The 23,653-nt window shown below is 44.5% G+C and overlaps 1 protein-coding gene across 1 annotated transcript in view; it reads right to left on the bottom strand.

The window, feature by feature from the left end:
• Positions 1-8,584, bottom strand: part of LOC124802467 — a 109,554-nt gene extending 100,970 nt beyond the window's left edge. The window contains exons 1-2 of the mRNA XM_047263257.1: positions 7,923-8,584; positions 6,307-7,830 (exon numbers count right to left, since the gene is read on the bottom strand). Of these exons, the coding sequence (XP_047119213.1) occupies positions 6,307-7,830; positions 7,923-8,147 (1,749 nt within the window). The 5' untranslated portion in view covers positions 8,148-8,584. The remainder of the gene's footprint in view (positions 1-6,306; positions 7,831-7,922) is intronic.
• Positions 8,585-23,653: the final 15,069 nt, after the last annotated feature.

The following is a 23,653-nucleotide window of genomic DNA, read 5'->3' as shown; positions in this document are numbered from 1 at the left end:
TCCGGAAACAGCGATCGTGTGAGACCCAACTCGCTTTATTTGTTCATGAGACCCAGAAAATATTAGATACAGGCTCCCAGGTAGATGCTATTTTTCTTTACTTCCGGAAGGCGTTCGATACAGTTCCGCAATGTCGCCTGATAAACAAAGTAAGAGCCTACAGAATATCAGACCAGCTGTGTGGCTGGATTGAAGAGTTTTTAGCAAACAGAACACAGCATGTTGTTATCAATGGAGAGACTTCTACAGACGTTAAAGTAACCTCTGGCGTGCCACAGGGGAGTGTTATGGGACCATTGCTTTTCACAATATATATATAAATGACCTAGTAGATAGTGTTGGACATCCCATGCGGCTTTTCGCGGGTGATGCTGTAGTATACAGAGAAGTTGCAGCATTAGAAAATTGTAGCGAAATGCAGGAAGATCTGCAGCGGATAGGCACTTGGTGCAGGGAGTGCCAACTGACCCTTAACATCGACAAATGTAATGTATTGCGAATACATAGAAAGAAGGATCCTTTATTGTATGATTGTATGATAGCAGAACAAACACTGGTAGCAGTTACTTCTGTAAAATATCTGGGAGTATGTGTGCGGAACGATTTGAAGTGGAATGATCATATAAAATTAATTGTTGGTAAGGCGGGTACCAGGTTGAGATTCATTGGGAGAGTCCTTAGAAAATGTAGTCCATCAACAAAGGAGGTGGCTTACAAAACACTCGTTCGACCTATACTTGAGTATTGCTCATCAGTGTGGGATCCGTACCAGATCGGGTTGACGGAGGAGATAGAGAAGATCCAAAGAAGAGCGGCGCGTTTCGTCACAGGGTTATTTGGTAACCGTGATAGTGTTGTTTAACAAACTCAAGTGGCAGACTCTGCAAGAGAGGCACTCTGCATCACGGTGTAGCTTGCTTGCCAGGTTTCGAGAGGGTGCGTTTCTGGATGAGGTATCGAATATATTGCTTCCCCCTACTTATACCTCCCGAGGAGATCACGAATGTAAAATTAGAGAGATTAGAGCGCGCACGGAGGCTTTCAGACAGTCGTTCTTCCCGCGAACCATACGCGACTGGAACAGGAAAGGGAGGTAATGACAGTGGCACGTAAAGTGCCCTCCGCCACACACCGTTGGGTGGCTTGCCGAGTATAAATGTAGATGTAGATGTAGTGTCCTTAAATTTTGCCTGTCTGCAACTTCATGTGTTGTCTTTGCGGTAAGCAGCAATCTATCTTTCCCTACATTGTTGTTCACTATAATATATGATTTTATTGTTTTATATCCAGGGTTGCCACAAGTTACCCCAAGTGAAATTCCCCGATTTCCAGATGTGTCTTAGGATTTTCCCCTGACAAATTTTGAGATCTCAATGGTACGTTAAGATTTTTTTTTAAAAAAAAAAAAAAAAAAAAAAAAAAAAAAAAAAAAAAAAAAAAAAAAAAAAAAAAACCACAACTTGCAATTGCAAGCAGATGGGGTTTCCTGATGTGAGCAAAAATCTTAAGTACTAGCATCAACATCTTTTGTAATGAACTGTTTTTAGATAGAGAAAGCAAGCCAAATAGTATATGTGTTTCATTAAGATTACTGATGTTATTTTATATCAATAAAACAAAACACTTTTTGTGACAAAAATATGCATTTCCTAAGAATCACAAGACAGATTTAACATACCTTCACTGATTTCAGAAATAACCTCAGAAAAAAGTAGGCCTCTTGAAAAAAGGGTATAAGGCGAGAAAGAATTGTGAAAGCCAATGCTGTAGGTGACCGCCAATAAAATCTCGATTCTACTATGTTTGTCATTGTTGGTTATTACTCACTGTGTTATATCTATTATTTTACAGGTATTTTGTGATTTTTGTTTTGAGAAATATATGAGCGTATAGCATACAACCACCAGTGACTGACACGATTTTCTTCTTCTTATGACTTTCTAACATATAAACCACATTTTAAGTGCCACAGTGTCCTAGAACAAATAAAACTTCTATAAAATGCCACACTGTACAATGTATTTGTGATGAGACAGTCGCAGTTCCTAAAGTCAATCACTCATGGCCTCTGGTCTGCTGAGGAGCACCGGAGTCCTGGGTCCATGAATAAACCATGAAAATCCATTGCATTATGCCACATACAAACAGTCCCGACCTGTGGACAGATCAGTGAGACTAGATCCGATGAGCAGGACCTGCACATTAGTCAGAACCGATTGGCTTCAGATTGGCAGGCCCGATCCATTAAAGATACCCGTAGAAACGGCCTGCAGTTTTGGCCCATCATGAAAATCCACTCATATGGCCAGCTATTCATGAGCCACAGACAGCATGTTGAAGAAATGAGACCTTGGTGATCAATCCATACAACAGATAACTTGTTCAAATTCTCTGAGAATCAATAATAATGAGGATAGGTAACAACTCACTGTAAAGATGATTGCTGAGCCACAGATAGGGACGAAAAAGGACACTCACACTCTCACAACTAATTTTCAGCCATAACTTTTGTCAGAAAACGAGAGTGCACACACATTCACACAATCACTCAGACAGAACTCATGCACACATGACCGCTGACTCTGGCTGCTGTGCCTACAGCTTCTTAGAATCAGATCCAAAGAAACTGCTCCTGCCTCTCATCAGTAGCTACTGGGCCAACAGGAAGAAGTTGTGACAGCACTGACTGCAAGCTGAGGGGAGTGGTAGGAAGTGGAGAAGCAGTAGTAATGAGGGAGTAGGGAAGTGGTGCATGTACTCAGCTGCACAAACCATTTCATCTACTGAGACAAAAATAAGATTTTTCCAGTGTTCCCCCCCCCCTCCTGATATTTCCCTGACTTGTTTGAAATTCACTGATATTCCATGATTTCCTGAGCCTGTGGAAACTCTGATATCACAGTTTCACTGCAGTTCAAGCCCAAGTTTGTAGTAATTAGCATATTTTGTTTCCACATCCATGTTATATTACAATCTATAATTGCTGCATATTTAGTTTATTGTTCACATTTATGGTTACAATATCTCAATTTTTAAACAATGGAAAATGATAGATTGCTACCCACCATATAGTGGAGATGCCGAGTCGCAGAATTAAAAAAAAAAAAAAGGACTACTGAACAAGTCAGCTTCCAGCCAAAAGAGCTTTTTCTGAATTAGACAACATAAACATGAACATTCATGCAAAATACAATTCACACACACACACACACACACACACACACACACACACACACACACACAAAAAACCACTGTCTCTAGCTGGCCTCAGCAGCCAGAGACAGTGGTCATGTGTGTGTGAATTGTGTTTGACTGTGTGCACATAGGTTGTCTAATTCAGAAGGCCTTTTGGCCAAAAGCTAACTTGTTTAGCAGTCTTTTTGTTGTGCCTGTCTGTGACTCACACTCTCCACTATGTGGTGAGTAACAATTTATCCTTTTCATAATACTGATATATCTCAATTTTTAATTTTTTTGATTTTTTACTTTGTTAAACTTGACTCACTCCGTATCTATGCAATTCTTTTGTCTATTGGATCAACGGAATACGAATAAATAAATAAACTCTGTGTTCACATGGCTCACAGTCGTCTTAACCCATGGATGTTCATAGCACCGTAGGATCTCTACAAAACTTACATTTGTGTGGGAAGTTGCTATTCCTATTTCATCCAGGTCACCCCTAATGCTGTAATTAAACAATGGACAATCCAGGATGGAATGTAACAATATTATGAGTGTGGTTTCAGTTGCCTCAGACTGCAGTCGTGTGTGTGAGTTGTGTTTGCACGTGTGTGTGTGTGTGTGTGTGTGTGTGTGTGTGTGTGTGTGTGTGCAATCTGTAATTTCTACCTTTAGCCAGGCTGTTTTCTGTTCCACCTGCTATGATCACCTGATCCTCTCTGACCAGAGTCCATTCATGTCAGATCACTACATCTACACTCCTGGAAATTGAAATAAGAACACCGTGAATTTATTGTCCCAGGAAGGGGAAACTTTATTGACACATTCCTGGGGTCAGATGCATCACATGATTACACTGACAGAACCACAGGCACATAGACACAGGCAACAGAGCATGCACAATGTCGGCACTAGTACAGTGTATATCCACCTTTCGCAGCAATGCAGGCTGCTATTCTCCCATGGAGACGATCGTAGAGATACTGGATGTAGTCCTGTGGAACGGCTTGCCATGCCATTTCCACCTGGCGCCTCAGTTGGACCAGCGTTCGTGCTGGACGTGCAGACCGCGTGAGACGACGCTTCATCCAGTCCCAAACATGCTCAATGGGGGACGGATCCGGAGATCTTGCTGGCCAGGGTAGTTGACTTACACCTTCTAGAGCACGTTGGGTGGCACGGGATACATGCGGACGTGCATTGTCCTGTTGGAACAGCAAGTTCCCTTGCCGGTCTAGGAATGGTAGAACGATGAGTTCGATGACAGTTTGGATGTACCGTGCACTATTCAGTGTCCCCTCGACGATCACCAGTGGTGTACGGCCAGTGTAGGAGATCGCTCCCCACACCATGATGCCGGGTGTTGGCCCTGTGTGTCTCGGTCGTGTGCAGTCCTGATTGTGGCGCTCACCTGCACGGCGCCAAACACGCATACGACCATCATTGGCACCAAGGCAGAAGCGACTCTCATCGCTGAAGACAACACGTCTCCATTCGTCCCTCCATTCACGCCTGTCGCGACACCACTGGAGGCGGGCTGCACGATGTTGGGGCGTGAGCGGAAGACGGCCTAACGGTGTGCGGGACCGTAGCCCAGCTTCATGGAGACGGTTGCGAATGGTCCTCGCCGATACCCCAGGAGCAACAGTGTCCCTAATTTGCTGGGAAGTGGCGGTGCGGTCCCCTACGGCACTGCGTAGGATCCTACGGTCTTGGCGTGCATCCGTGCGTCGCTGCGGTCCGGTCCCAGGTCGACGGGCACGTGCACCTTCCGCCGACCACTGGCGACAACATCGATGTACTGTGGAGACCTCACGCCCCACGTGTTGAGCAATTCGGCGGTACGTCCACCCGGCCTCCCGCATGCCCACTATACGCCCCCGCTCAAAGTCCGTCAACTGCACATACGGTTCACGTCCACGCTGTCGCGGCATGCTACCAGTGTTAAAGACTGCGATGGAGCTCTGTATGCCACGGCAAACTGGCTGACACTGACGGCGGCGGTGCACAAATGCTGCGCAGCTAGCGCCATTCGACGGCCAACACCGCGGTTCCTGGTGTGTCCGCTGTGCCGTGCGTGTGATCATTGCTTGTACAGCCCTCTCGCAGTGTCCGGAGCAAATATGGTGGGTCTGACACACCGGTGTCAATGTGTTCTTTTTTCCATTTCCAGGAGTGTATTTCCCGGATTATGTCAGGAATTAAGATTTCTGGCTGGACTTTGAAAATGCTCAGTTCTCAAACGAAAAGACCCACAGATCCCTAGTTTATAGAATATGTAAGGACTTAAACGAAAATATATTGACAGGCAACTACAAAGGCAAGGCTGCTTAGAAATGACACATAATAAGAATGTCAAGCAACAAATCAAAATCTGTGCAGGATATTGTAAAAAGTGAAACAGGGAACATACAAAATGAGCAGGAAATTATTAAAATCTATGCAGGATATTATAAAAAGTGTAACAGGGAAGATACATGAAGAACAGGAAATTACTCTTACAAATGCTAAGGATATCAATAGTGGTAAAAAAAAGACCTGTCAAATTACACAGATGATTACTTTATAAATGCTTTCCAAAACGTGGCTTCAATTGACCACTCAGGATAAACTTGGGTTTTGCACACCACCATGCATCACGAGGTGGTTGTTGTTGTTATGGTCTTCAGTCCTGAGACTGGTTTGATACAGCTCTCCATGCTACTCTATCCTGTGCAAGCTTCTTCATCTCCCAGTTCCTACTGCAGCCTACATCCTTCTGAATCTGCTTAGTGTATTCATCTCTTGGTCTCTCTCTACGATTTTTACCCTCCACGCTGCCCTCCAGTACTAAATGTGTGTGTGTGTGTGTGTGTGTGTGTGTGTGTGTGTGTGTGTGGACAGAAGTTTTGCACTAATGGTATTGTCAAGGCAGTTCATTTTTGGGCGTATTCACACATTTTCATACATGATAATATCCATTCTTGTTCTCTTACATGTGCCTAGAACTGCATGCATCTAATATCATTACATAAAATGGTACAAAGACAAATAATAAGTACAGGCCTTAATTTAGTTAAAACAGACAGATTCACAGTAAACTATGTTTCGTACAAAATAAAATGACACAATTAAGCTACATACCTGTTCATTACTAAGCTCATCTTGTGGACCAGTATCAGTTTCAGAATCATGATTAAATTCTGAATTCAGAGCTGACAGCACAGACGACACCTGACTACTTGTCATCGCAGGGAAAGCACCAGCTCTAGACAGCTGAGATAGAATTTCTGCAGGAGACTGCACAGCATAAGACGAGTCCAAAGCTGAGAAACTGGTGACTACAGATGTAACTTGATCAGGTGCGGAAGACTGTGAGGACTGTGCAGAAATATCAAGTGACTGTGCAGACGTGTCTGACAATTGAACAGCACCTGTAGCTTGCATCATAGCTGTAACATTGATGCCAGAAATATTTGTGGCAGCTGTATTTGGTCCAAACACTGAGCATTCTGTAAGCATTCTGTCACGAGCTGAACTTAATGTAGCCATAGATATTCCATGGTTTTGCCAAGATGGTGTTTGTCCTAAGCGAGGATCTCTTACAGAAGTTACTTGTCCAGATTCTCCACTAATTACTGAATTACATACGTGTACTGTGTCAGAGGAGACAGGAACTGAAAGTGGAATGTTCAATTCACTGCCACATACCGTGTTAGGAATTGAAATAATCTGTTCAACAGATGTTGTGGAATGCTCATTTTTGTTCAAGATTATGTTACTTGACATAGGCAACAGTGTGCTTTGACTGACAGAATTTTTGTGCCTGGTATCTGGTAATGGCATCAATGAATTGTGGCTAAAATCAGATGAATCATCTGATTTTATGTCAATCTTTATACCATTTTCAGTCTCACACACATCAGATACTCCAGAATCAAGGAATTTAGGTACATCTTCATCATCACTGACAGAATCAAAGGCAGCAGAGGAAGACAAAGCTGTTGTCAGAACATCCCTATCAAGATTTGAAGGATTGGGATGATTTTCTGGAATATCTTGTGATAAACTTGATTTCAAATTTGACAATAAGGGTAATGGAACAGAGTCATCAATGGTTAGGTTGTTCTCAGTCTTTGGCACTGCTGAGAAAGCAGCATCCATAGTAACATCTTTTGATGATGGAAATGTGTCCTGCTTGGGTACAAAGGTGTTTGCAGATGGCAGTGCCATATCACACAAGGATCCATCACATTTGTTGGACAAGGACGAAGAGGTTACGGAAAAGTGTGATGTATTTTGTGTTGGAGCAGTATGCTGAGCAACTGAAGTGACAAATGATAACTGACTTGAGTCTGAAAGACTAGCAACTGACGATGATGGCACAAAAGGTGGAGCTGCAATAAATGTACTGTTGTTCAGAGGACACACTTGGGAAACGGCAGAAAGTGTATCAGGAAGCAGAGGGTTGGTTTCTGACGGGAAGAATGTAAATTGCTGAGAATCAAGCTGATGCGCCTTTGCCACCATATTATCATTAAAGAAATTAGGGGGAAATATTTTAAGATCCTCCACATGAAATATTTCATCTGTGTCTTTTAAGTCGTCTTTTCCGTGTTCATAACACGGCATAGTTTTCTCCTCTGCTGTGGCAAATGACATTAATGCCTGAAAAAAATGAGGAATATATCAGTCACTGCCATATTCTAAAAGGTTTCATTACGCAAACAGCAAATCTACGGCAAAACAAGGAAACGAACCTGACGCAAAATGCTTTCTGGAGGTGACCAATTTGCTGAAGAATCTGTTCGCGTATCACATACACCAGAACCATCTAACCTATCACATTTTGTTAAATCTAGCAGCTCTGAGACGACAGTGTGACAATGTGGGGACAAATCTGAATCGTAATTTAAGGTATCGTTATTAGGAGGCTCTGTCTTTGGTTTTTCCATTACAATACCGAATTTATCTGAATTTTCCATTGTGGTAACGAAATAGTATCACCGTTTTATTTCATTTTATGAGAGCCGCTACAAAATGTTGCACGTGGTAATTTACTTAGAACAGAAAAATGCATTTCGTTTTCACAGCTGAGGGCAAATATAAGGGACTACGTATTCAAATAACTCAAAACTTTCATTTCTAGTGTTTAATAGTGACTTCATAATCTGCTATGCGTTTTTCTCAGTTGTAATATTCAACATTTTGCACGAAGACGATTACTACGTGCAGCAGTAACCAATATTCTTTTGTTTCGGCATCCTACTCTCGCGTCAGTTAAATATAATTTCACGGCCATATCGAAGAACATTTCACGCACTACCCTGATGTGAGGCTAGTTGCTTCATTCAATCGTCTATGGTGTCACATTTGTTGCTGTTTCATTCACTGTGTCGCAAACACTGTTGTCGAAGGTAAAAAAAAGACTACATTTTACGAAAGCTAATCACTTCTTCCACACAGATACATTAAAATTCAATATTAAAATACCCACATGCCATCACGCCATATTTGATAACCTTGAAATTTTTGTGTTCGACTACGACTAGAATATCAGGAAGCGCCAACTTTAAATTCAAACGCTATTAACCTAGACTGTAAGAAAATAACGATCGCAGTTGAAATGTAAGCGAAAACGTTATGTAGGTCAGCTGACTGAAAAGGAAGTAAATGGCGTATTTGTAAGATTAATTGAGAAATAGTGTTCTTCGATAACACTAGTGTTAAGTATTACTTGTATGTACCGACATCTACAGCATATATTCTGCGCTTAAGGCAGAGCACACCGTTAACTTATGGAGAAAATAGCGAGAATTGTTGGATATGTGATTGATATTAGAGATTATAAATTGCAGATTTTTTTTAACATTTACATTATGATTATGTCAGTGATTAGCGTGTGTGAACGTATTGAGCTATTGAGGATTAATTTTCCTTGTCAGCTGTTTTGTAATAAGAAGGTAAATCGCAATTATTATTATTGGGAAAATTTGCTAGAAATATACAGTGTTAAAACTGCATCCACCGAACCAACGTATCATTATTGCTTTCGCCAAAAAAATAAAACAAACATCAAAATAGAGTATAGTAAAAACGCATAGAAAGCACTGTAAGAAACAGGTTTGTAACACAGAAGAATGTATGAATTATCAGCATTGAATGGAGGATGCTTTAGTTTAACCATATTGTAAACATTAGCCACAAAATATTTCCGTCACTTAAAAATATTAGCTCTTTACTGTGCAAACTATTTTTGTAGAACAGAATCAAACCATTGAGGAATTGTACTTATGTAATAGAAAACGAAGATTATGCAAAATTAGTTATGAAAGAGATTTTACAGTCGTCTATTGATTTCGTGGGAAAAAAGAAAGAATTATAGTTTTATGTGTGTGCAGACACCCCAATAGTAACAAAAATGTAGCTGGTGTTGACATCCCACATTATATTATAAAAACACCAGCTACACATATACTCATTTGACGGATATCTGAAATTCATCTTTATCAAGCGATGTCTTTTGAAAACAGCTAAACACAGGAAGTGTAGTACTAGTGATCAGTAGTGTACGACTAATTCTAGACCTGTGTCAGTACCACCAGGATTTCCTAAAATGATTGAACAAGTGTCATTTCCCAACTGACTACATTCTTAGGCAAAACGATATTGACGTAAATTGTTGTGGCTCCATCATAAGTTGCATTGAGAAGTATCTTTTTTTTCATTTCTTGATGACACCAGTGTCTATTTTCATACCATCTGCGATATTGTATGTGCAAAAACAGCCACTCAGTGATGATCAGAGTGGCACTGTATCCAACTCGACAACAGTAAAGTTATGGGCAGCCTCAGGGCTATCTTTAGACCTAATAAAAGTGCTGGGTATAACTGATCATTCTTTACTCTTGAGAAAGCAACAATATAGTGTAAGAGGCATGTGAAATGAGTGGATTATTAGTATCTGGGATATCCCTTTCAAGAACAGAAATAAAGTACCGTACATAGAAGGAAATGAAATCCAGGTAGACCTTTCGGAACCATATGTACCACATCCTCATATCCTAATGGGCCCAATTTTTGGTCCAATTCTGTTTTTGGTATACATAAATAATTTTGCATTACACATTAAGATTTCAGAGCCAATACTGTTTGCTAATGACACGGGCCTATTGATCAGAGGGAATAACTAAGAAAATCGTGCTCTATCTATAAAATACGTGTCCAAGTGGTTTATCAGAAACTAGCTAATTGTAAATCCCCAGAAAGCAATATCAATGAATTTCTGTACAGTTCAAAGTAAAAATGCACCTCTACAGTAATGTGTGTGGATAACCAAAACATTAGTGTTGTTACAGAAACTAAATTTCTTGGGATTCATATCAATGAAAATCTTAAGTAGAGCTCTCATATCACATCCCTAAATTCAGAATTAGCAATAACATGTTATTTGCATCATCAGGGCCGTACACTACTTTGCTCTTGTACATTCATTACTGAGATATGGTGTCATTTGTTAGGGAAATGTACACTAGACCAAAACAGTTTTCAGGAATCAAAAAGCAATTATAAGAAACAAGCAGTTTGAACCGGATATAGAAATTATAATTTTACAGTTCAGGTGAGTTTTGAACTCACGACCCTCCATGCAACAGTCTAGTATCATAACCACTACACCACAGTGCCTGTGCTACTCAGCTTTTTCTGCAGGATTGCTCCCTCCTTAAGAGAACAGCGTCTCGGTGTCATGTCCTCATAGTCCGGGAACGAGTCATTGGTCCTGCATACTCCTACTCCCGATGACTGATGTTCGCCCTGGCGGTGGTCTTATTAGAACTTCCTTCCTTTGCCGCTGTGCTCTTCGTCACCTTTCCGCTTGTTGCCTGTCGCTGGAGCTTCGAATTCACCCTAGGTTGCAGGATCCTTATAGGGCTTCGTTTGAAGGATGTAGACCGTATTCTTGATATTTCGTCGCCTTGTGTCGGGGCTGAAATCTTCAACTTCATAAGTAACATCAGACAACCGTTTTACAACCTTATAAGGTCCAAAGTAGCGCCTGAGGAGCTTCTCAGGGAGACCAACCTTCCGAACAGGAGTGAAGATCCAGACGAGGTCAGCTGGTAGACAACAGGGCGGTGGCTCGCATCATACCTTCGATAATCGGTTTCTTGAGCCTGCAGCATGTGGAGTCGAGCTAACTGCCAAGCTTCCTCAGCTCTGGTTAACACATGGCCGATGTAGTCATCGTCCACGTCATCAGGATGTAATGGAAACACAGTGTCCATCGTCGTAGTCGCCTACACCCAAGCACCAGGAAAATAGCATAAATCCTGTGGTGCCTTGTTTGGCAGTGTTGTAGGCAAACATCACAAAACGTAGCACCTCATTCCAGTTTCTCTGATCAACATCGACGAACATTGATAGCATATTGGCCAAGGCCTTATTAAGGCACTCAGTAAGCCCGTTAGTTTGCGGATGGTAGGCAGTCGTCATATGATGAGTAATGTTGCACTGACGGTTTATCTCTGTCACAAGATTCGATTGAAAAACTTTCCCTCGATCCGTAATTAACGACCTTGGGGCACCGTGTTTTAGTACAATGTCTTCCACGATGAATTTGGCTACCTCGAATGCTTTGGCTGTTTTCACAGCTTTTGTAATGGCATAGCGTGTCAGATAATCAGTGCAAACAATAATCCATCTACTGCCACTAGCACACGTAAATCATCCGAGGAGGTCAATCCCAACCCGCTGGAAAGGCATTTCGGCTGGTGGACTTGGTATGAGTCAGACAGGTGGTTTCTGAGGAACCGCCTTTCTCCTCTGGCACTCTCGACAGTGAGACACACAGTGACGGACACTCCTAAATAAACCTGGCCAGAAAAATCTCTTGCGGATCCTATCGTATGTCTTAATAAATCCTAAGTGTCCAGCCTCAGGTGTGTCATCGAATTTGTGTAGAACATCTAAGCGCATGTGTTTAGGAATCACTGGTAGCCACCTCTTTCCAAACGTATCAAAGTTTGTCTTGCAAACTAATCCATTAGGCCTAACTACCTTCAATTGTCTTTTCACATCCTCTGACTAATTTAAAGCAAGCATAATTTGAGATATCTTGGCATCCTTCTTCTGCTCAGCAGAGAGATCCTGGAGTGCAGTGAAACAGTCGCTATCTTCATCAAAGTCTTGATGATCTTGCACACAGGATTTCTTGAGAGACAGTCAGCATCTTGGTGTTTTCTTCCACTTTGTACACTATGGTAATGTCAAACTCTTGAAGACGTAGTGCCCACCTGGCGAATCATCCTGTTGGATCCTGAAGACCTGTCAACCAACAAAGTGAATGATGGTTTGTAACAACTGTGAATGGCCTTCCATAGAGATACTGTTGAAATTTGCTCATGGCCCAGATCACAACAAGACCTTCTCTTTCTGTAGTTAGTTTCTCTCGGCTTTTGTAAGTGTCCTAGAAGCATAGGCTATAACCTTCTCTTTTCCATCCGAAATTTGCACTAGAACAGCACCGATCCCGTACCCACTGGCATCTGTGTGTAGTTCCGTAGGTGCTCTCTCATCATACAGACCAAGTGCAGGGTCGGTTGTCAGAGCTTTTCGCAGCACATCGAAAGAATCTTGTTGAGCACCACCCCAGATAAATTTAGCTTCGCCTTTTAACAACTCTTGGAGTGGCTTGGCTTTGATACAAAAGTCTTTGATAAAACGACGGTAATAAGAATATAATCTGAGGAAGCTTCTCATATTTCTAATACTTTTAGGAACAGGAAATTCCGTTATAGATCTCACCATTTCTGGGTCTGGCTGCACACTTTCATTTGACAGAAGGTGTCCAGGTATTTTGATTTCTTTTGCTCCAAAGAGACACTTTCTTGGATTAAGTTTCAGTCTGCCTTGTTGGAGACACTTACGAATGGCCCTCAGTCTTTTTACATGTTTATCAAATGTCTCTGAGACCACTATAATGTCATCTAAATAACAAAGACACATCGTCCACTTCCCCCCAGGGGATCCACAACTCTTTTGTGGATACGTGTGTAGCGAGCACGGGACCCCGAGCTAATGTGGCCTTCCTTCTTTTCCGGGCTGCATACCCCCCCCTTTCCGTATCCTTCCCCATCCCCCATCTTCGCCCCCCCCCTCACCTCTGGCTCTTTCCTTCCCTTTCTCCCCCTCTGGGAGTATGGTTTGTGCCTACGTCCGGAGACGGACGCTTGTAAATGTACCGCACTCTTCGCCTTCCTTGCTTGTATGTCTTCATCTTTCTTCGTCCTTCTCTTTTCCTTACCTCTTCTCTTTACCCTTTTCTCCGCTGCGGCGTTTGAGACCTCTCTTCTTTCCTTTCCCTGTCTCTTTCTTCCTCCCTGTGCGTGTCTGAAGGCCGACCCACGCACTTCCATGCGTAGCCGGTGACGGGGTAACGCGTAATTCCCCGCCCCGGGTAGACAGGTAGGACACGTACGTACCCCCTGGTATCGGCCAGGCCCAGGGAGGGGTGATTACCCGAGCTGATACCTTCCGAAAGTGCCGATTGGTCCCTCCGTCCGTTTGTCGGGAGGTGTGACCTGAGGTGTGAACAATCACCTAAGGCGGGTGTGCCCTCGGTGAGGGCCCCCACAAGGAAGGAGCGCGCCATCGGAGACGCCGGTAATCATGGGGGATTCTTCCGCAATGGTTTCCTCACCTTCCACTATGTCTGCTCACAAACGTAAGTTCACTGAGTCTCAGCCACAGACGGTTCTTCCATCGTTGCCACAGTTCCTTGTTGTTTCTCGGTCTGACGAAGGTCACGACTTTTCCACGGTCAACCCTTTCATTATTCAGAAAGGTGTCGACGCAATTGCGGGTCCTGTAAAGTCTTGTTCCAGATTACGGAATGGCACCCAGTTGTTGGAAACACACAGTGCCCTCCAGGCTCAAAAATTGCTGCGTACTTCTCTGCTCCACACCTTCCCTGTCCGGGTGGAACCGCACCGTACCTTAAATTCCTCGCATGGAGTCGTTTATACACGCTCCCTCGATGGATTGTCTGACGAAGAAATTCAGCACTACCTGTCTGACCAGGGCGTCACGGCTGTTCATCGGGTTATGAAAAGGGTTGACTCGAACATCATTCCAACCCGCACTGTCTTCTTGACATTTGACAAAGTTCAACTCCCATCAAAAATCAAAGCAGGCTATGAGATAATTTCCGTTCGCCCTTATGTCCCAAACCCTACGCGTTGCTATCGATGTCAGCGGTTCAATCACACCAGCCAGTCCTGTTCCAATCCGGCCAAATGTGTTACGTGTGGCAAGGATGCCCATGAGGGTGCTTGTCCACCTCCATCCCCTCGCTGCATCAACTGTATGGGTGACCACGCTGCTTCCTCTCGAGATTGCCCCGTTCTTAAGGACGAAAAACTCATCCAGGAAATAAGAGTGAAGGAAAAGGTGTCGACCTTTGCTGCTCGAAAGTTACTCGCCAGTCGACAGCCCACTGTGCCTCAGAAAGGAAAATACAGCACTGTCCTTGCTTCTCCTCGGCCAACAAAGGAGGCGGCCACGCAGACTTGCGACCTCACCTTTAGTACCACGGTCGTCAGATCGGCCAGCGCAAAGATCGCCCGTTCAACCTCACCACTTTCGCCTGCCCACTCTATGGCTCACCCTTCGTCGGGTTCTGCTAAATCTCGAGCCCAAAAGTCAGACGCCAAGTCTTCGAAAAAAGAGCATTCTCGTGAAGAGTTTTTACGTACCGCAACTTCACAACCATCGGTTCCTCCTTCATCTAAACATCATACTTCCAAGAAGGCTACGAAGAAACACAGTTCCTCTCCTTCTCCGCCAAGGCGTGTCCCATCTACAGCACCACCTGGCGGAAATCGCCCTCGGCCGTCTTCTGTGTCACCGAGGCGCACTGCTGGTGGCCGGTCAACTGGCCGATCGTTGGTGGCTGGAGCTGCTCCTGACCAACCTATGGATCAGGATCTTCTGCCTTCGACTGAATGCCATTCCATGCTGTCGGTCGCAAGCTCTGAGCAGTCGTTGAGTTGACAGCACCCTTGGTCACGTTCCTCCATTTTCTGTTCACCCTATGTCCATTATCCACTGGAATATCCACGGCATTCGAGCCAATCGGGATGAATTGTCGATCCTCTTACGATCCTACTCGCCGGTCATCTTCTGTCTTCAGGAAACAAAGCTGCGTCCCCATGACCGCTTTGTTCTCCCTCATTTTGAGTCCGTTCGATATGACCTCCCCTCTGTTGAAGGCACTCCAACCCATGGAGGACTCATGATTCTGCTCCACGATACTCTCCATTATCACCAAATCCCCTTAAACAGTTCCTTCCAAGCTGTCGCCGTCCGTCTTTCCCTTTCTGGATACACGTTCTCTCTTTGTACGGTATACATTCCATCGTCCACACCAATGGCACGAGCTGATCTCCTTCATCTTCTTGGTCAGCTTCCACCCCCCTATTTGCTGGTTGGGGACTTCAATGCCCACCACCCGCTTTGGGGATCTCCACATCCTTGTCCACGTGGCTCACTATTGCTAGACGTCTTCCACCAAGCGGATCTAGTCTGCCTCAACACTGGGGTCCCCACATTTTTGTCTGCCTCCACGACAAATTTATCTCATTTGGACCTTGCGGTCGGTACTGTTCCGCTAGCTCGGCGCTTCGAATGGTTCGCCCTTGATGATACACACTCGAGTGACCACTTTCCATGTGTTCTTAGACTGCAGCCTCAACTGCCATATATGCGTTCGCGACGCTGGAAGTTTGCCCAAGCCGATTGGACACTTTTTTCGTCTCTAGCGACATTCGATGACCGTCGCTTTCCCAGCGTCGACGATGAGGTCACACATATTACCGACGTTATTCTCACAGCTGCGGAACGTTCAATACCACGCACCTCCAAATTGCCCCGGCGCCCCCCAGTTCCTTGGTGGAACGAGGCATGCCGTGACGCAATACGTGAGCGGCGACGTGCTCTTTGCATTTTCCGTCACCATCCAACTTTCGCAAACTGTATGCGATATAAGCAGCTCCGTGCGCGATGCCGTCGCGTCATCCGCGATAGCAAGAAGGCAAGCTGGAAATTCTTTATTAGCTCATTTAACACCTTCACTCCCTCCTCGGAAGTTTGGAGTCGGCCTCGACGGTTCTCAGACGCGCCTAGTTTCTCCCCGGTCTCTGGGCTCACTGTCGCGCGTGATACCTTAGTGGACCCCGTCGCAATTTCTAACTCATTGGGTCAGCACTTTGCTGAGATTTCGAGCTCTTCAAATTACCCGCCAGCGTTTCTCCCGAAGAAACGTGCAGCGGAAGTGCGACATCTTGCTTTCTCCTCTCAAAATCGCGAAAGCTACAATACTGTTTTCTCCATGCGGGAACTAACATGCCCTCTCTTCTTCTCGCTCCTCCGCCCCAGGACCGGATGGTATCCATGTCCAAATGTTGCTGCATTTATCATCCCATAGCCTGCATTACCTCCTTCGCCTTTACAATCGAATTTGGACCGACAGTACCTTTCCCAGGCGATGGTGGGAAGCTATTGTCGTTCCCGTTCCGAAACCTGGAAAGGACAAACGTCTCCCCTCTAGCTATCGCCCCATTTCTCTCACGAGTAGTGTCTGTAAGGTTTTGGAGCGTATGGTGAATTACCGTTTAGCTTGGTGGCTGGAATCCCGCAGTCTTTTAACACCAGCCCAATGCGGATTCCGAAAGCATCGTTCTGCCGTTGACCATCTTGTTGCTCTCTCCACTTATATCATGAACAATTTTCTCCGGAAACGCCAAACGGTAGCAATATTTTTTGATCTGGAGAGAGCATACGATACCTGTTGGAGGACAGGCATCCTCCGCACACTGTTCTCTTGGGGCTTTCGAGGCCGGCTGCCCCTTTTTCTTCGCGAATTTATGGCAGAGTGCACATTTAGGGTGCGGGTGAACACTACTCTCTCCCGTACTTTCTCCCAAGAAAACGGGGTACCCCAGGGCTCCGTGCTGAGTGTTGTACTGTTTGCCATCGCCATTAATCCAATTATGGATTGTCTCCTTCCTGATGTCTTGGGCTCCCTCATTGTGGACGATTTTGCGATTTTCTACAGCTCTCAACGGACCAGCCTGCTTGAAAGACGTCTTCAAGGATGTCTCGATCGCCTCCACTCGTGGAGCATCGAAACCGGCTTCCGTTTCTCACCCAGTAAGACCGTTTGTGTTAATTTTTGGTGACGTAAGGAGTTTCTTCCGCCCTCCTTACATCTAGGTCCTGTCAACCTTCCGTTTTCCGACGTCGCTAAATTCTTGGGTCTTATGTTTGACAGAAAACTGTGCTGGTCCTCCCATGTTTCCTATCTTTCGGCTCGCTGTCTGCGTTCCCTTAACACCCTCCGTGTCCTGAATGGTACCTCCTGGGGAGCGGACCGAGTGGTCCTTCTCCGCCTCTATCGCGCCTTAGTGCGCTCGAAATTGGATTATGGAAGCATAGTCTACTCCTCTGCTCGGCCGTCTATTCTTCGGCGTCTCGACTCTCTCCACCACCGTGGATTACGTTTAGTGTCTGGAGCTTTTTACACCAGCCCTGTGGAAAGCCTTTATGCTGAGACTGCTGAACCTCCGCTGTCCAATCGGCGGGCAGTCCTTCTGAGCCGTTATGCTAGCCATCTGTCTTCCATGCCTGCTAATCCAGCCCATGACCTTTTTTTCGACACCTCCTTTGATGTCGGGTATGCAGGCCGCTCCTCCTCCCTACTACCCCTGGGAGTCCGCTTCCGTCAACTGCTCCATTCTCTCCCCTTCCGCTTTCCTAAAACCTTCTTGACAACTTGGGGTACAGCACCGCCTTGGCTCCGTCCCCGGATCGACTTGCTCAGAGACCTATGTCAATTTCCCAAGGATGGTACCCCTACACTTGTCTACCGTCGGGCATTTGCTGCTCTATGTGCACAAATGACGGACGCCACATTTATTTACACCGACGGCTCGAAAACATCGTTAGGTGTAGGGAGTGCCTATATTGTTGGCGACACCCCAAATCACTTTCGGCTTCCCGACCAGTGTTCGGTTTATACTGCGGAGCTTTACGCTGTTCTCCAGGCTGTCCACTACATCCGCCGCCATCAGCGGATACAGTACGTAATCTGCTCAGATTCTCTCAGCTCTCTCCTAAGTCTCCAAGCTCTTTACCCTGTGCACCCTCTGGTCCACCGGATTCAGGACTGTCTGCGCTTGCTCCACCTGGGGGGCGTCTCAGTGGCGTTCCTCTGGCTCCCGGGACACGCTGGTATCTGTGGGAATGAGGCGGCCGATATAGCGGCCAAGGCTGCAGTCTCTATTCCTCGGCCAGCTATTCAGTCTCTTCCGTTTACCGATCTACGGAGCGGTTTATGTCGCCAAGTTGCTCATTTATGGCATGCGCATTTGGTCAACACTTCCCCACAATAAATTGCGGGAAGTGAAAGCCCTTCCTTACGCTTGGACCTCTTCCTCCCGAACGCGTCGTCGGGAGGAGGTAATTTTAGCTAGACTCCGGATAGGGCACTGTCTTTTTAGCTATCGACATCTTTTAAGCGGTGATCCTCCCCCACTCTGTCCCCACTGCTCTCAGCTGTGGACGGTCAGACACCTTTTAATTGAATGCCCCTATTTTAATCCGTTACGCTCCCGTCTACAGCTATCGCCTGATCTATTGTTGATTTTAGCAGATGACACGCGCTCAGCTGACCGCGTTCTACAGTTTATTAGTGACAGTGAAATGACGTCAGTCATTTGATTTTTTTTTTTTTTTTTTTTGGGGACAACCAACCCCTTTCTATAGTGGATTTTTAAGCATTCCTTCTGCCTTTAGTTTCTCAAATTTTATGACTTTATTCCCCTTGCTGCTGATTTTAAATTTCGTTTTTTTCCTGTTTCCTACGTCACGGGCTGGGCGCTAATGACCATAGAAGTTTTGCGCCCTAAAACCACAAAAAAAAAAAAAAAAAAAAAAAAAAAAAAAAAAAAACCATCGTCCACTTTAGATGACACAGAAGATTATCCATCATCCGTTCAAAAGTTGCTGTGCGTTACACAAACCAAACGGCATTACCTTAAACTCATACAGGCCCTCAGGGGTGATGACTGCAGTTTTCTCACGATCAGCCTCATCTACTTTGATTTGCCAGTATACTGAGTACATGTCCATGGTTGAGAAAAACTTATCCCCATTCAGACAGTCTAGTGTATCGTCAATTCGTGGAAGGGGGTAAATGTCCTTTTTAGTTATCTTATTAAGCTTCTTGTAATCAACACAAAAGGACCAACTGCCATCGTTCTTCCTGATGAGAACCACTCGTGATGACCATGGGCTCTGCAAAGGCTGAATAATGTCATTCTTCATCATTTTCTCTATCTCGTCATGAATTATTCGATGTTCCTTATGACTTACCTTAGAAGAAAGATTAAGAAAAGGCAAACCTACGTTTCTAGCATTTGTAGACTTAGAGAAAGCTTTTGACAACGTTAACTGGAATACTCTCTTTCAAATTCTGAAGATGGCAGGGGTAAAATACAGGGAGCGAAAGGCTATTTGCAATTTGTACAGAAACCAGATGGCAGTTATAAGAGTCGAGGGGCATGAAAGGGAAGCAGTGGTTGGGAAAGGAGTGAGACAGGGTTGTAGCCTCACCCCGATGTTATTCAATCTGTACATTGAGCAAGCAGTAAAGGAAACAAATGAAAAATTCGGAGTAGGTATTAAAATCCATGGAGAAGATATAAAAACGTTGAGGTTCGCCGATGACATTGTAATTCTGTCAGAGACAGCAAAGGACTTGGAAGAGCAGTTGAACGGAATGGACAGTGTCTTGAAAGGAGGATATAAGATGAACATCAACAAAAGCAAAACAAGGATAATGGAATGTAGTCAAATTAAATCGGGTGATGCTGAGGGGATTAGATTAGGAAATGAGACACTTAAAGTAGTAAAGGAGTTTTGGTATTTAGGGAGTAAAATAACTGATGATGGTCGAAGTAGAGAGGATGTAAAATGTAGACTGGCAATGGCAAGGAAATCGTTTCTGAAGAAGAGAAATTTGTTAACGTCGAGTATAGATTTAAGTGTCAGGAAGTTGTTTCTGAAAGTATTTGTATGGAGTGTAGCCATGTATGGAAGTGAAACGCGGACGATAACCAGTTTGGACAAGAAGAGAATAGAAGCTTTCGAAATGTGGTGCTACAGAAGAATGCTGAAGATAAGGTGGGTAGATCACGTAACTAATGAGGAGGTATTGAATAGGATTGGGGAGAAGAGAAGTTTGTGGCACAACTTGACTAGAAGAAGGGATCGGTTGGTAGGACATGTTTTGAGGCATCAAGGGATCACAAATTTAGCATTGGAGGGCAGTGTGGAGGGTAAAAATCGTAGAGGGAGACCAAGAGATCAATACACTAAGCAGATTCAGAAGGATGTAGGTTGCAGTAGGTACTGGGAGATGAAGAAGCTTGCACAGGATAGAGTAGCATGGAGAGCTGCATCAAACCAGTCTCAGGACTGGAGACCACAACAACAACCACCGTTGCTGACACACGGTATGCTCTCTGGTTTATTGGTTGATGGTCTCCAGTGCTAATCCAGTGCTTCACCATCGATTTATCTAATTTGCTCTTCACCTGTGGATTGAAGCATTCAGAGAACTCTTGAAGAATGGCAAGTGGCTTCTTCTGTTGTTCCTTAGTGAGATCTGGTGATAGTCCAGCTAGAAGATCTTGTCTTGTAGTGGTTGTGCCAATTTCACCCACTGACTCGGCATAGGTGGTTTCTGTGGTGTTCAGCTGTTTGGCAGTTAACGGCTCAGTGTTTGCTACGCACATGCGTCTTGGAAGGATCTGCGGTTCTCGGCGACAGTTAACTATCCACAATTCATCCGTTCTTAAAACGAGATGACAGAGGCTGGGATGACCAAGTTATTCTTCAGTGGTATGCTTCTCTTACGTTCCACTTCATGTTCTGTGGGTTGATGCATGGCATGACACATGACAGTTACCTTTCTAGCACTGACTGCAGGAGTGATCACTTCATCCAGCAAACAGTCTCCACACACTCGGATGCGCATCTTCCTGTCCACAGTATCTCATCTCGTCTAGCATAATCTTCGAGCGACCACAATCTATAATTGCTTGAGAAGCTTTCAAAAAGTCCCATCCGAGAATGATGTCATGAATACTCTCTTGTAAGACGATTAAGTCTAAGGGTTGTGTATGGCCACTTATACCCACACGAATGACACATATTCCCATAGATTTTACATATTTCCCATTAGCCACCTTCAGCAGAGATGTTTTGTTGTCGATGAATACAGTTTTCTGCAACTGGCGACGGTACTTCTGTGAAATGACTGAATATGGTGCTCCAGAGTTCCCAAGAGCTTGGGCTGTTCGGCCATCCATGAGGATATCAATGTAGTTTCCTGTCATCTTCAACTTTTATAGTCCTGTCTTCCTCAGTTGCGTGTAATATTACGGTATATTAATAATTTTTACTTATGGACCGTCTGACAGCAACTGAATAAAACACAATTTTAGTGCCATACGCGTTTCGCCTTTATTTTCTGCAAGGCATCATCAGTGGCAGGTTGCGTGGACAATTTCCTGCATATTACGCTCCTGTTGCATTTTTGGTGTTGTTGTTCTTCTTATGAACGCCATTTTGCGGTTTTTTCCCCCATTCCACAACACTATGCACTGAAAGCTTGTTTTAAAGCAATTTTTTGGTTTCTGTTACCGACTCAACAGAAACCAAAACATTGCTTTAAAACAAGCATTCAGTGCATAGTGTTGTGGAATGGGGAAAAAAACCGCAAAATGGCGTTCATAAGAAGAACAACAACACCAAAAATGCAACAGGAGCGTAATATGTAGGAAATTGTCCATGCAACCTGCCACTGATGATGCCTTGCAGAAAATAAAGGCGAAATGCGTATGGCACTAAAATTGTGTTTTATTCAGTTGCTGTCAGACGGTCCATAAGTAAAAATTATTAATATACCGTCATAGTTTCCTGTCATTTTTGTAGTGATCGACGGCAGAGGATTTTTCTCTTTGGTGGCCTCACCTCCAAGTTTTCCAGGTTGCGGTGGCTAGGTGATCGGCTGGAGCTTATAAATGGCGATGGAGACCTTGATCGGCATGTTTTGGTGAGCATCCTCTCCAGCAGCTAGCTTGCGCCGATGGTGACCTATGTCGTCCTGCACCCACATCTTGTTCATCTTTGTTGTCCCGGAGTTGGCATCGGCTAAGATCGGTCTGCTGTCTTCTGGCGTGGGCGTCATCAAATATCCGCCACCTTTCTCAACAATAGCGCACCACAAGTCCCGGTTGTCCACAGTGGAAATATACTGGTTGGTTGCCCTGGGTCCTCCAGACATCAGTCTTCCTTGGTGCCCAAACAGGTTCCTTATGTGGCATTATAGGAACGTAACTTCGCCTGGGTCTCGAATTTTTCACCGTTTTAAAGGGAAATGAATGCCGAGAGATTGGGTTCAATGTCTGTTCCACTTCCTCCATTATGACCTCTTGAAGCGTCTTGGTTTTTTGCTCGTGCCTTCTGAACTTCCTCTTTCACTATATGACGAAGAACACTTGTGAAATCAGTTCCATCCTCCATCACATACATCAATACGATGTTTGGAAGCTATTCAGACTTCTTGCTTGCAATTCTGTTTTGATGCATTGTCTCGATATACTGGCACCATTTTGTGAAGTCATCTGCTGTCGAAACCTACTTCAGGAGTAGGGCTTGATACATGTCCTCAGCAACACCATTCATGAGATGTGCAACCTTATCGTCCTCCTTCATTCTAGGATCCACTATTTTACACAGATCCAAGACGTCTTCAATGTAGGATGCTGTAGTTTCTCCTGGATGCTGTGCCCTGCACTTTAGTTTATCTTCAGCCTTGCACTTCTGTCGTTGTGTGTCGCCGAAATACTTGCGCAGTTCCACTTGGGATACTTCCCAGCTTGTGCACTTCTCCTCGTTCTTCTCATACCGTTGCTTGGCAGTGCCCTCCAAGTAGAAAAATATGTTAGCCAAACACATGGTGTCATCCTATTTGTTAAATTTGGCTATATGCTCATATACCTTCAGCCACTTGTTTGGATCTTGGCCATCATCACCAGAGAACCTGGAAGTGGCACACAGTTGCTGTCATCATAAGGTCTCTTCTTCTTCTGTCTCCGCTAGATTGCGATCTGTTGAATATGGCTCAAACTCGGATTTCTCGCCATGTAAACGGCGTTTCTGTCATGGCCTGATGGGAGCCACTGTGTCGTCGATATTGTGCACTATCACAAGTTCCAATACCCAGCGCCTCCACCAGAATAAAGTCACATAGAAGAAGGTGTAATTAGATGAATGATGAAGACTAACTTCACTTAACGAAGGTTTATTCAGCACTTGCACATACAAGAGTGTGGAGCGAACTGCCTCCAGCCGGAACACATACAGT

This window comes from Schistocerca piceifrons, chromosome 6, assembly GCF_021461385.2.
Source record: "Schistocerca piceifrons isolate TAMUIC-IGC-003096 chromosome 6, iqSchPice1.1, whole genome shotgun sequence".
Classification (NCBI taxonomy): domain Eukaryota; kingdom Metazoa; phylum Arthropoda; class Insecta; order Orthoptera; family Acrididae; genus Schistocerca; species Schistocerca piceifrons.
This window is presented reverse-complemented; position numbering and strand designations above follow the sequence as displayed.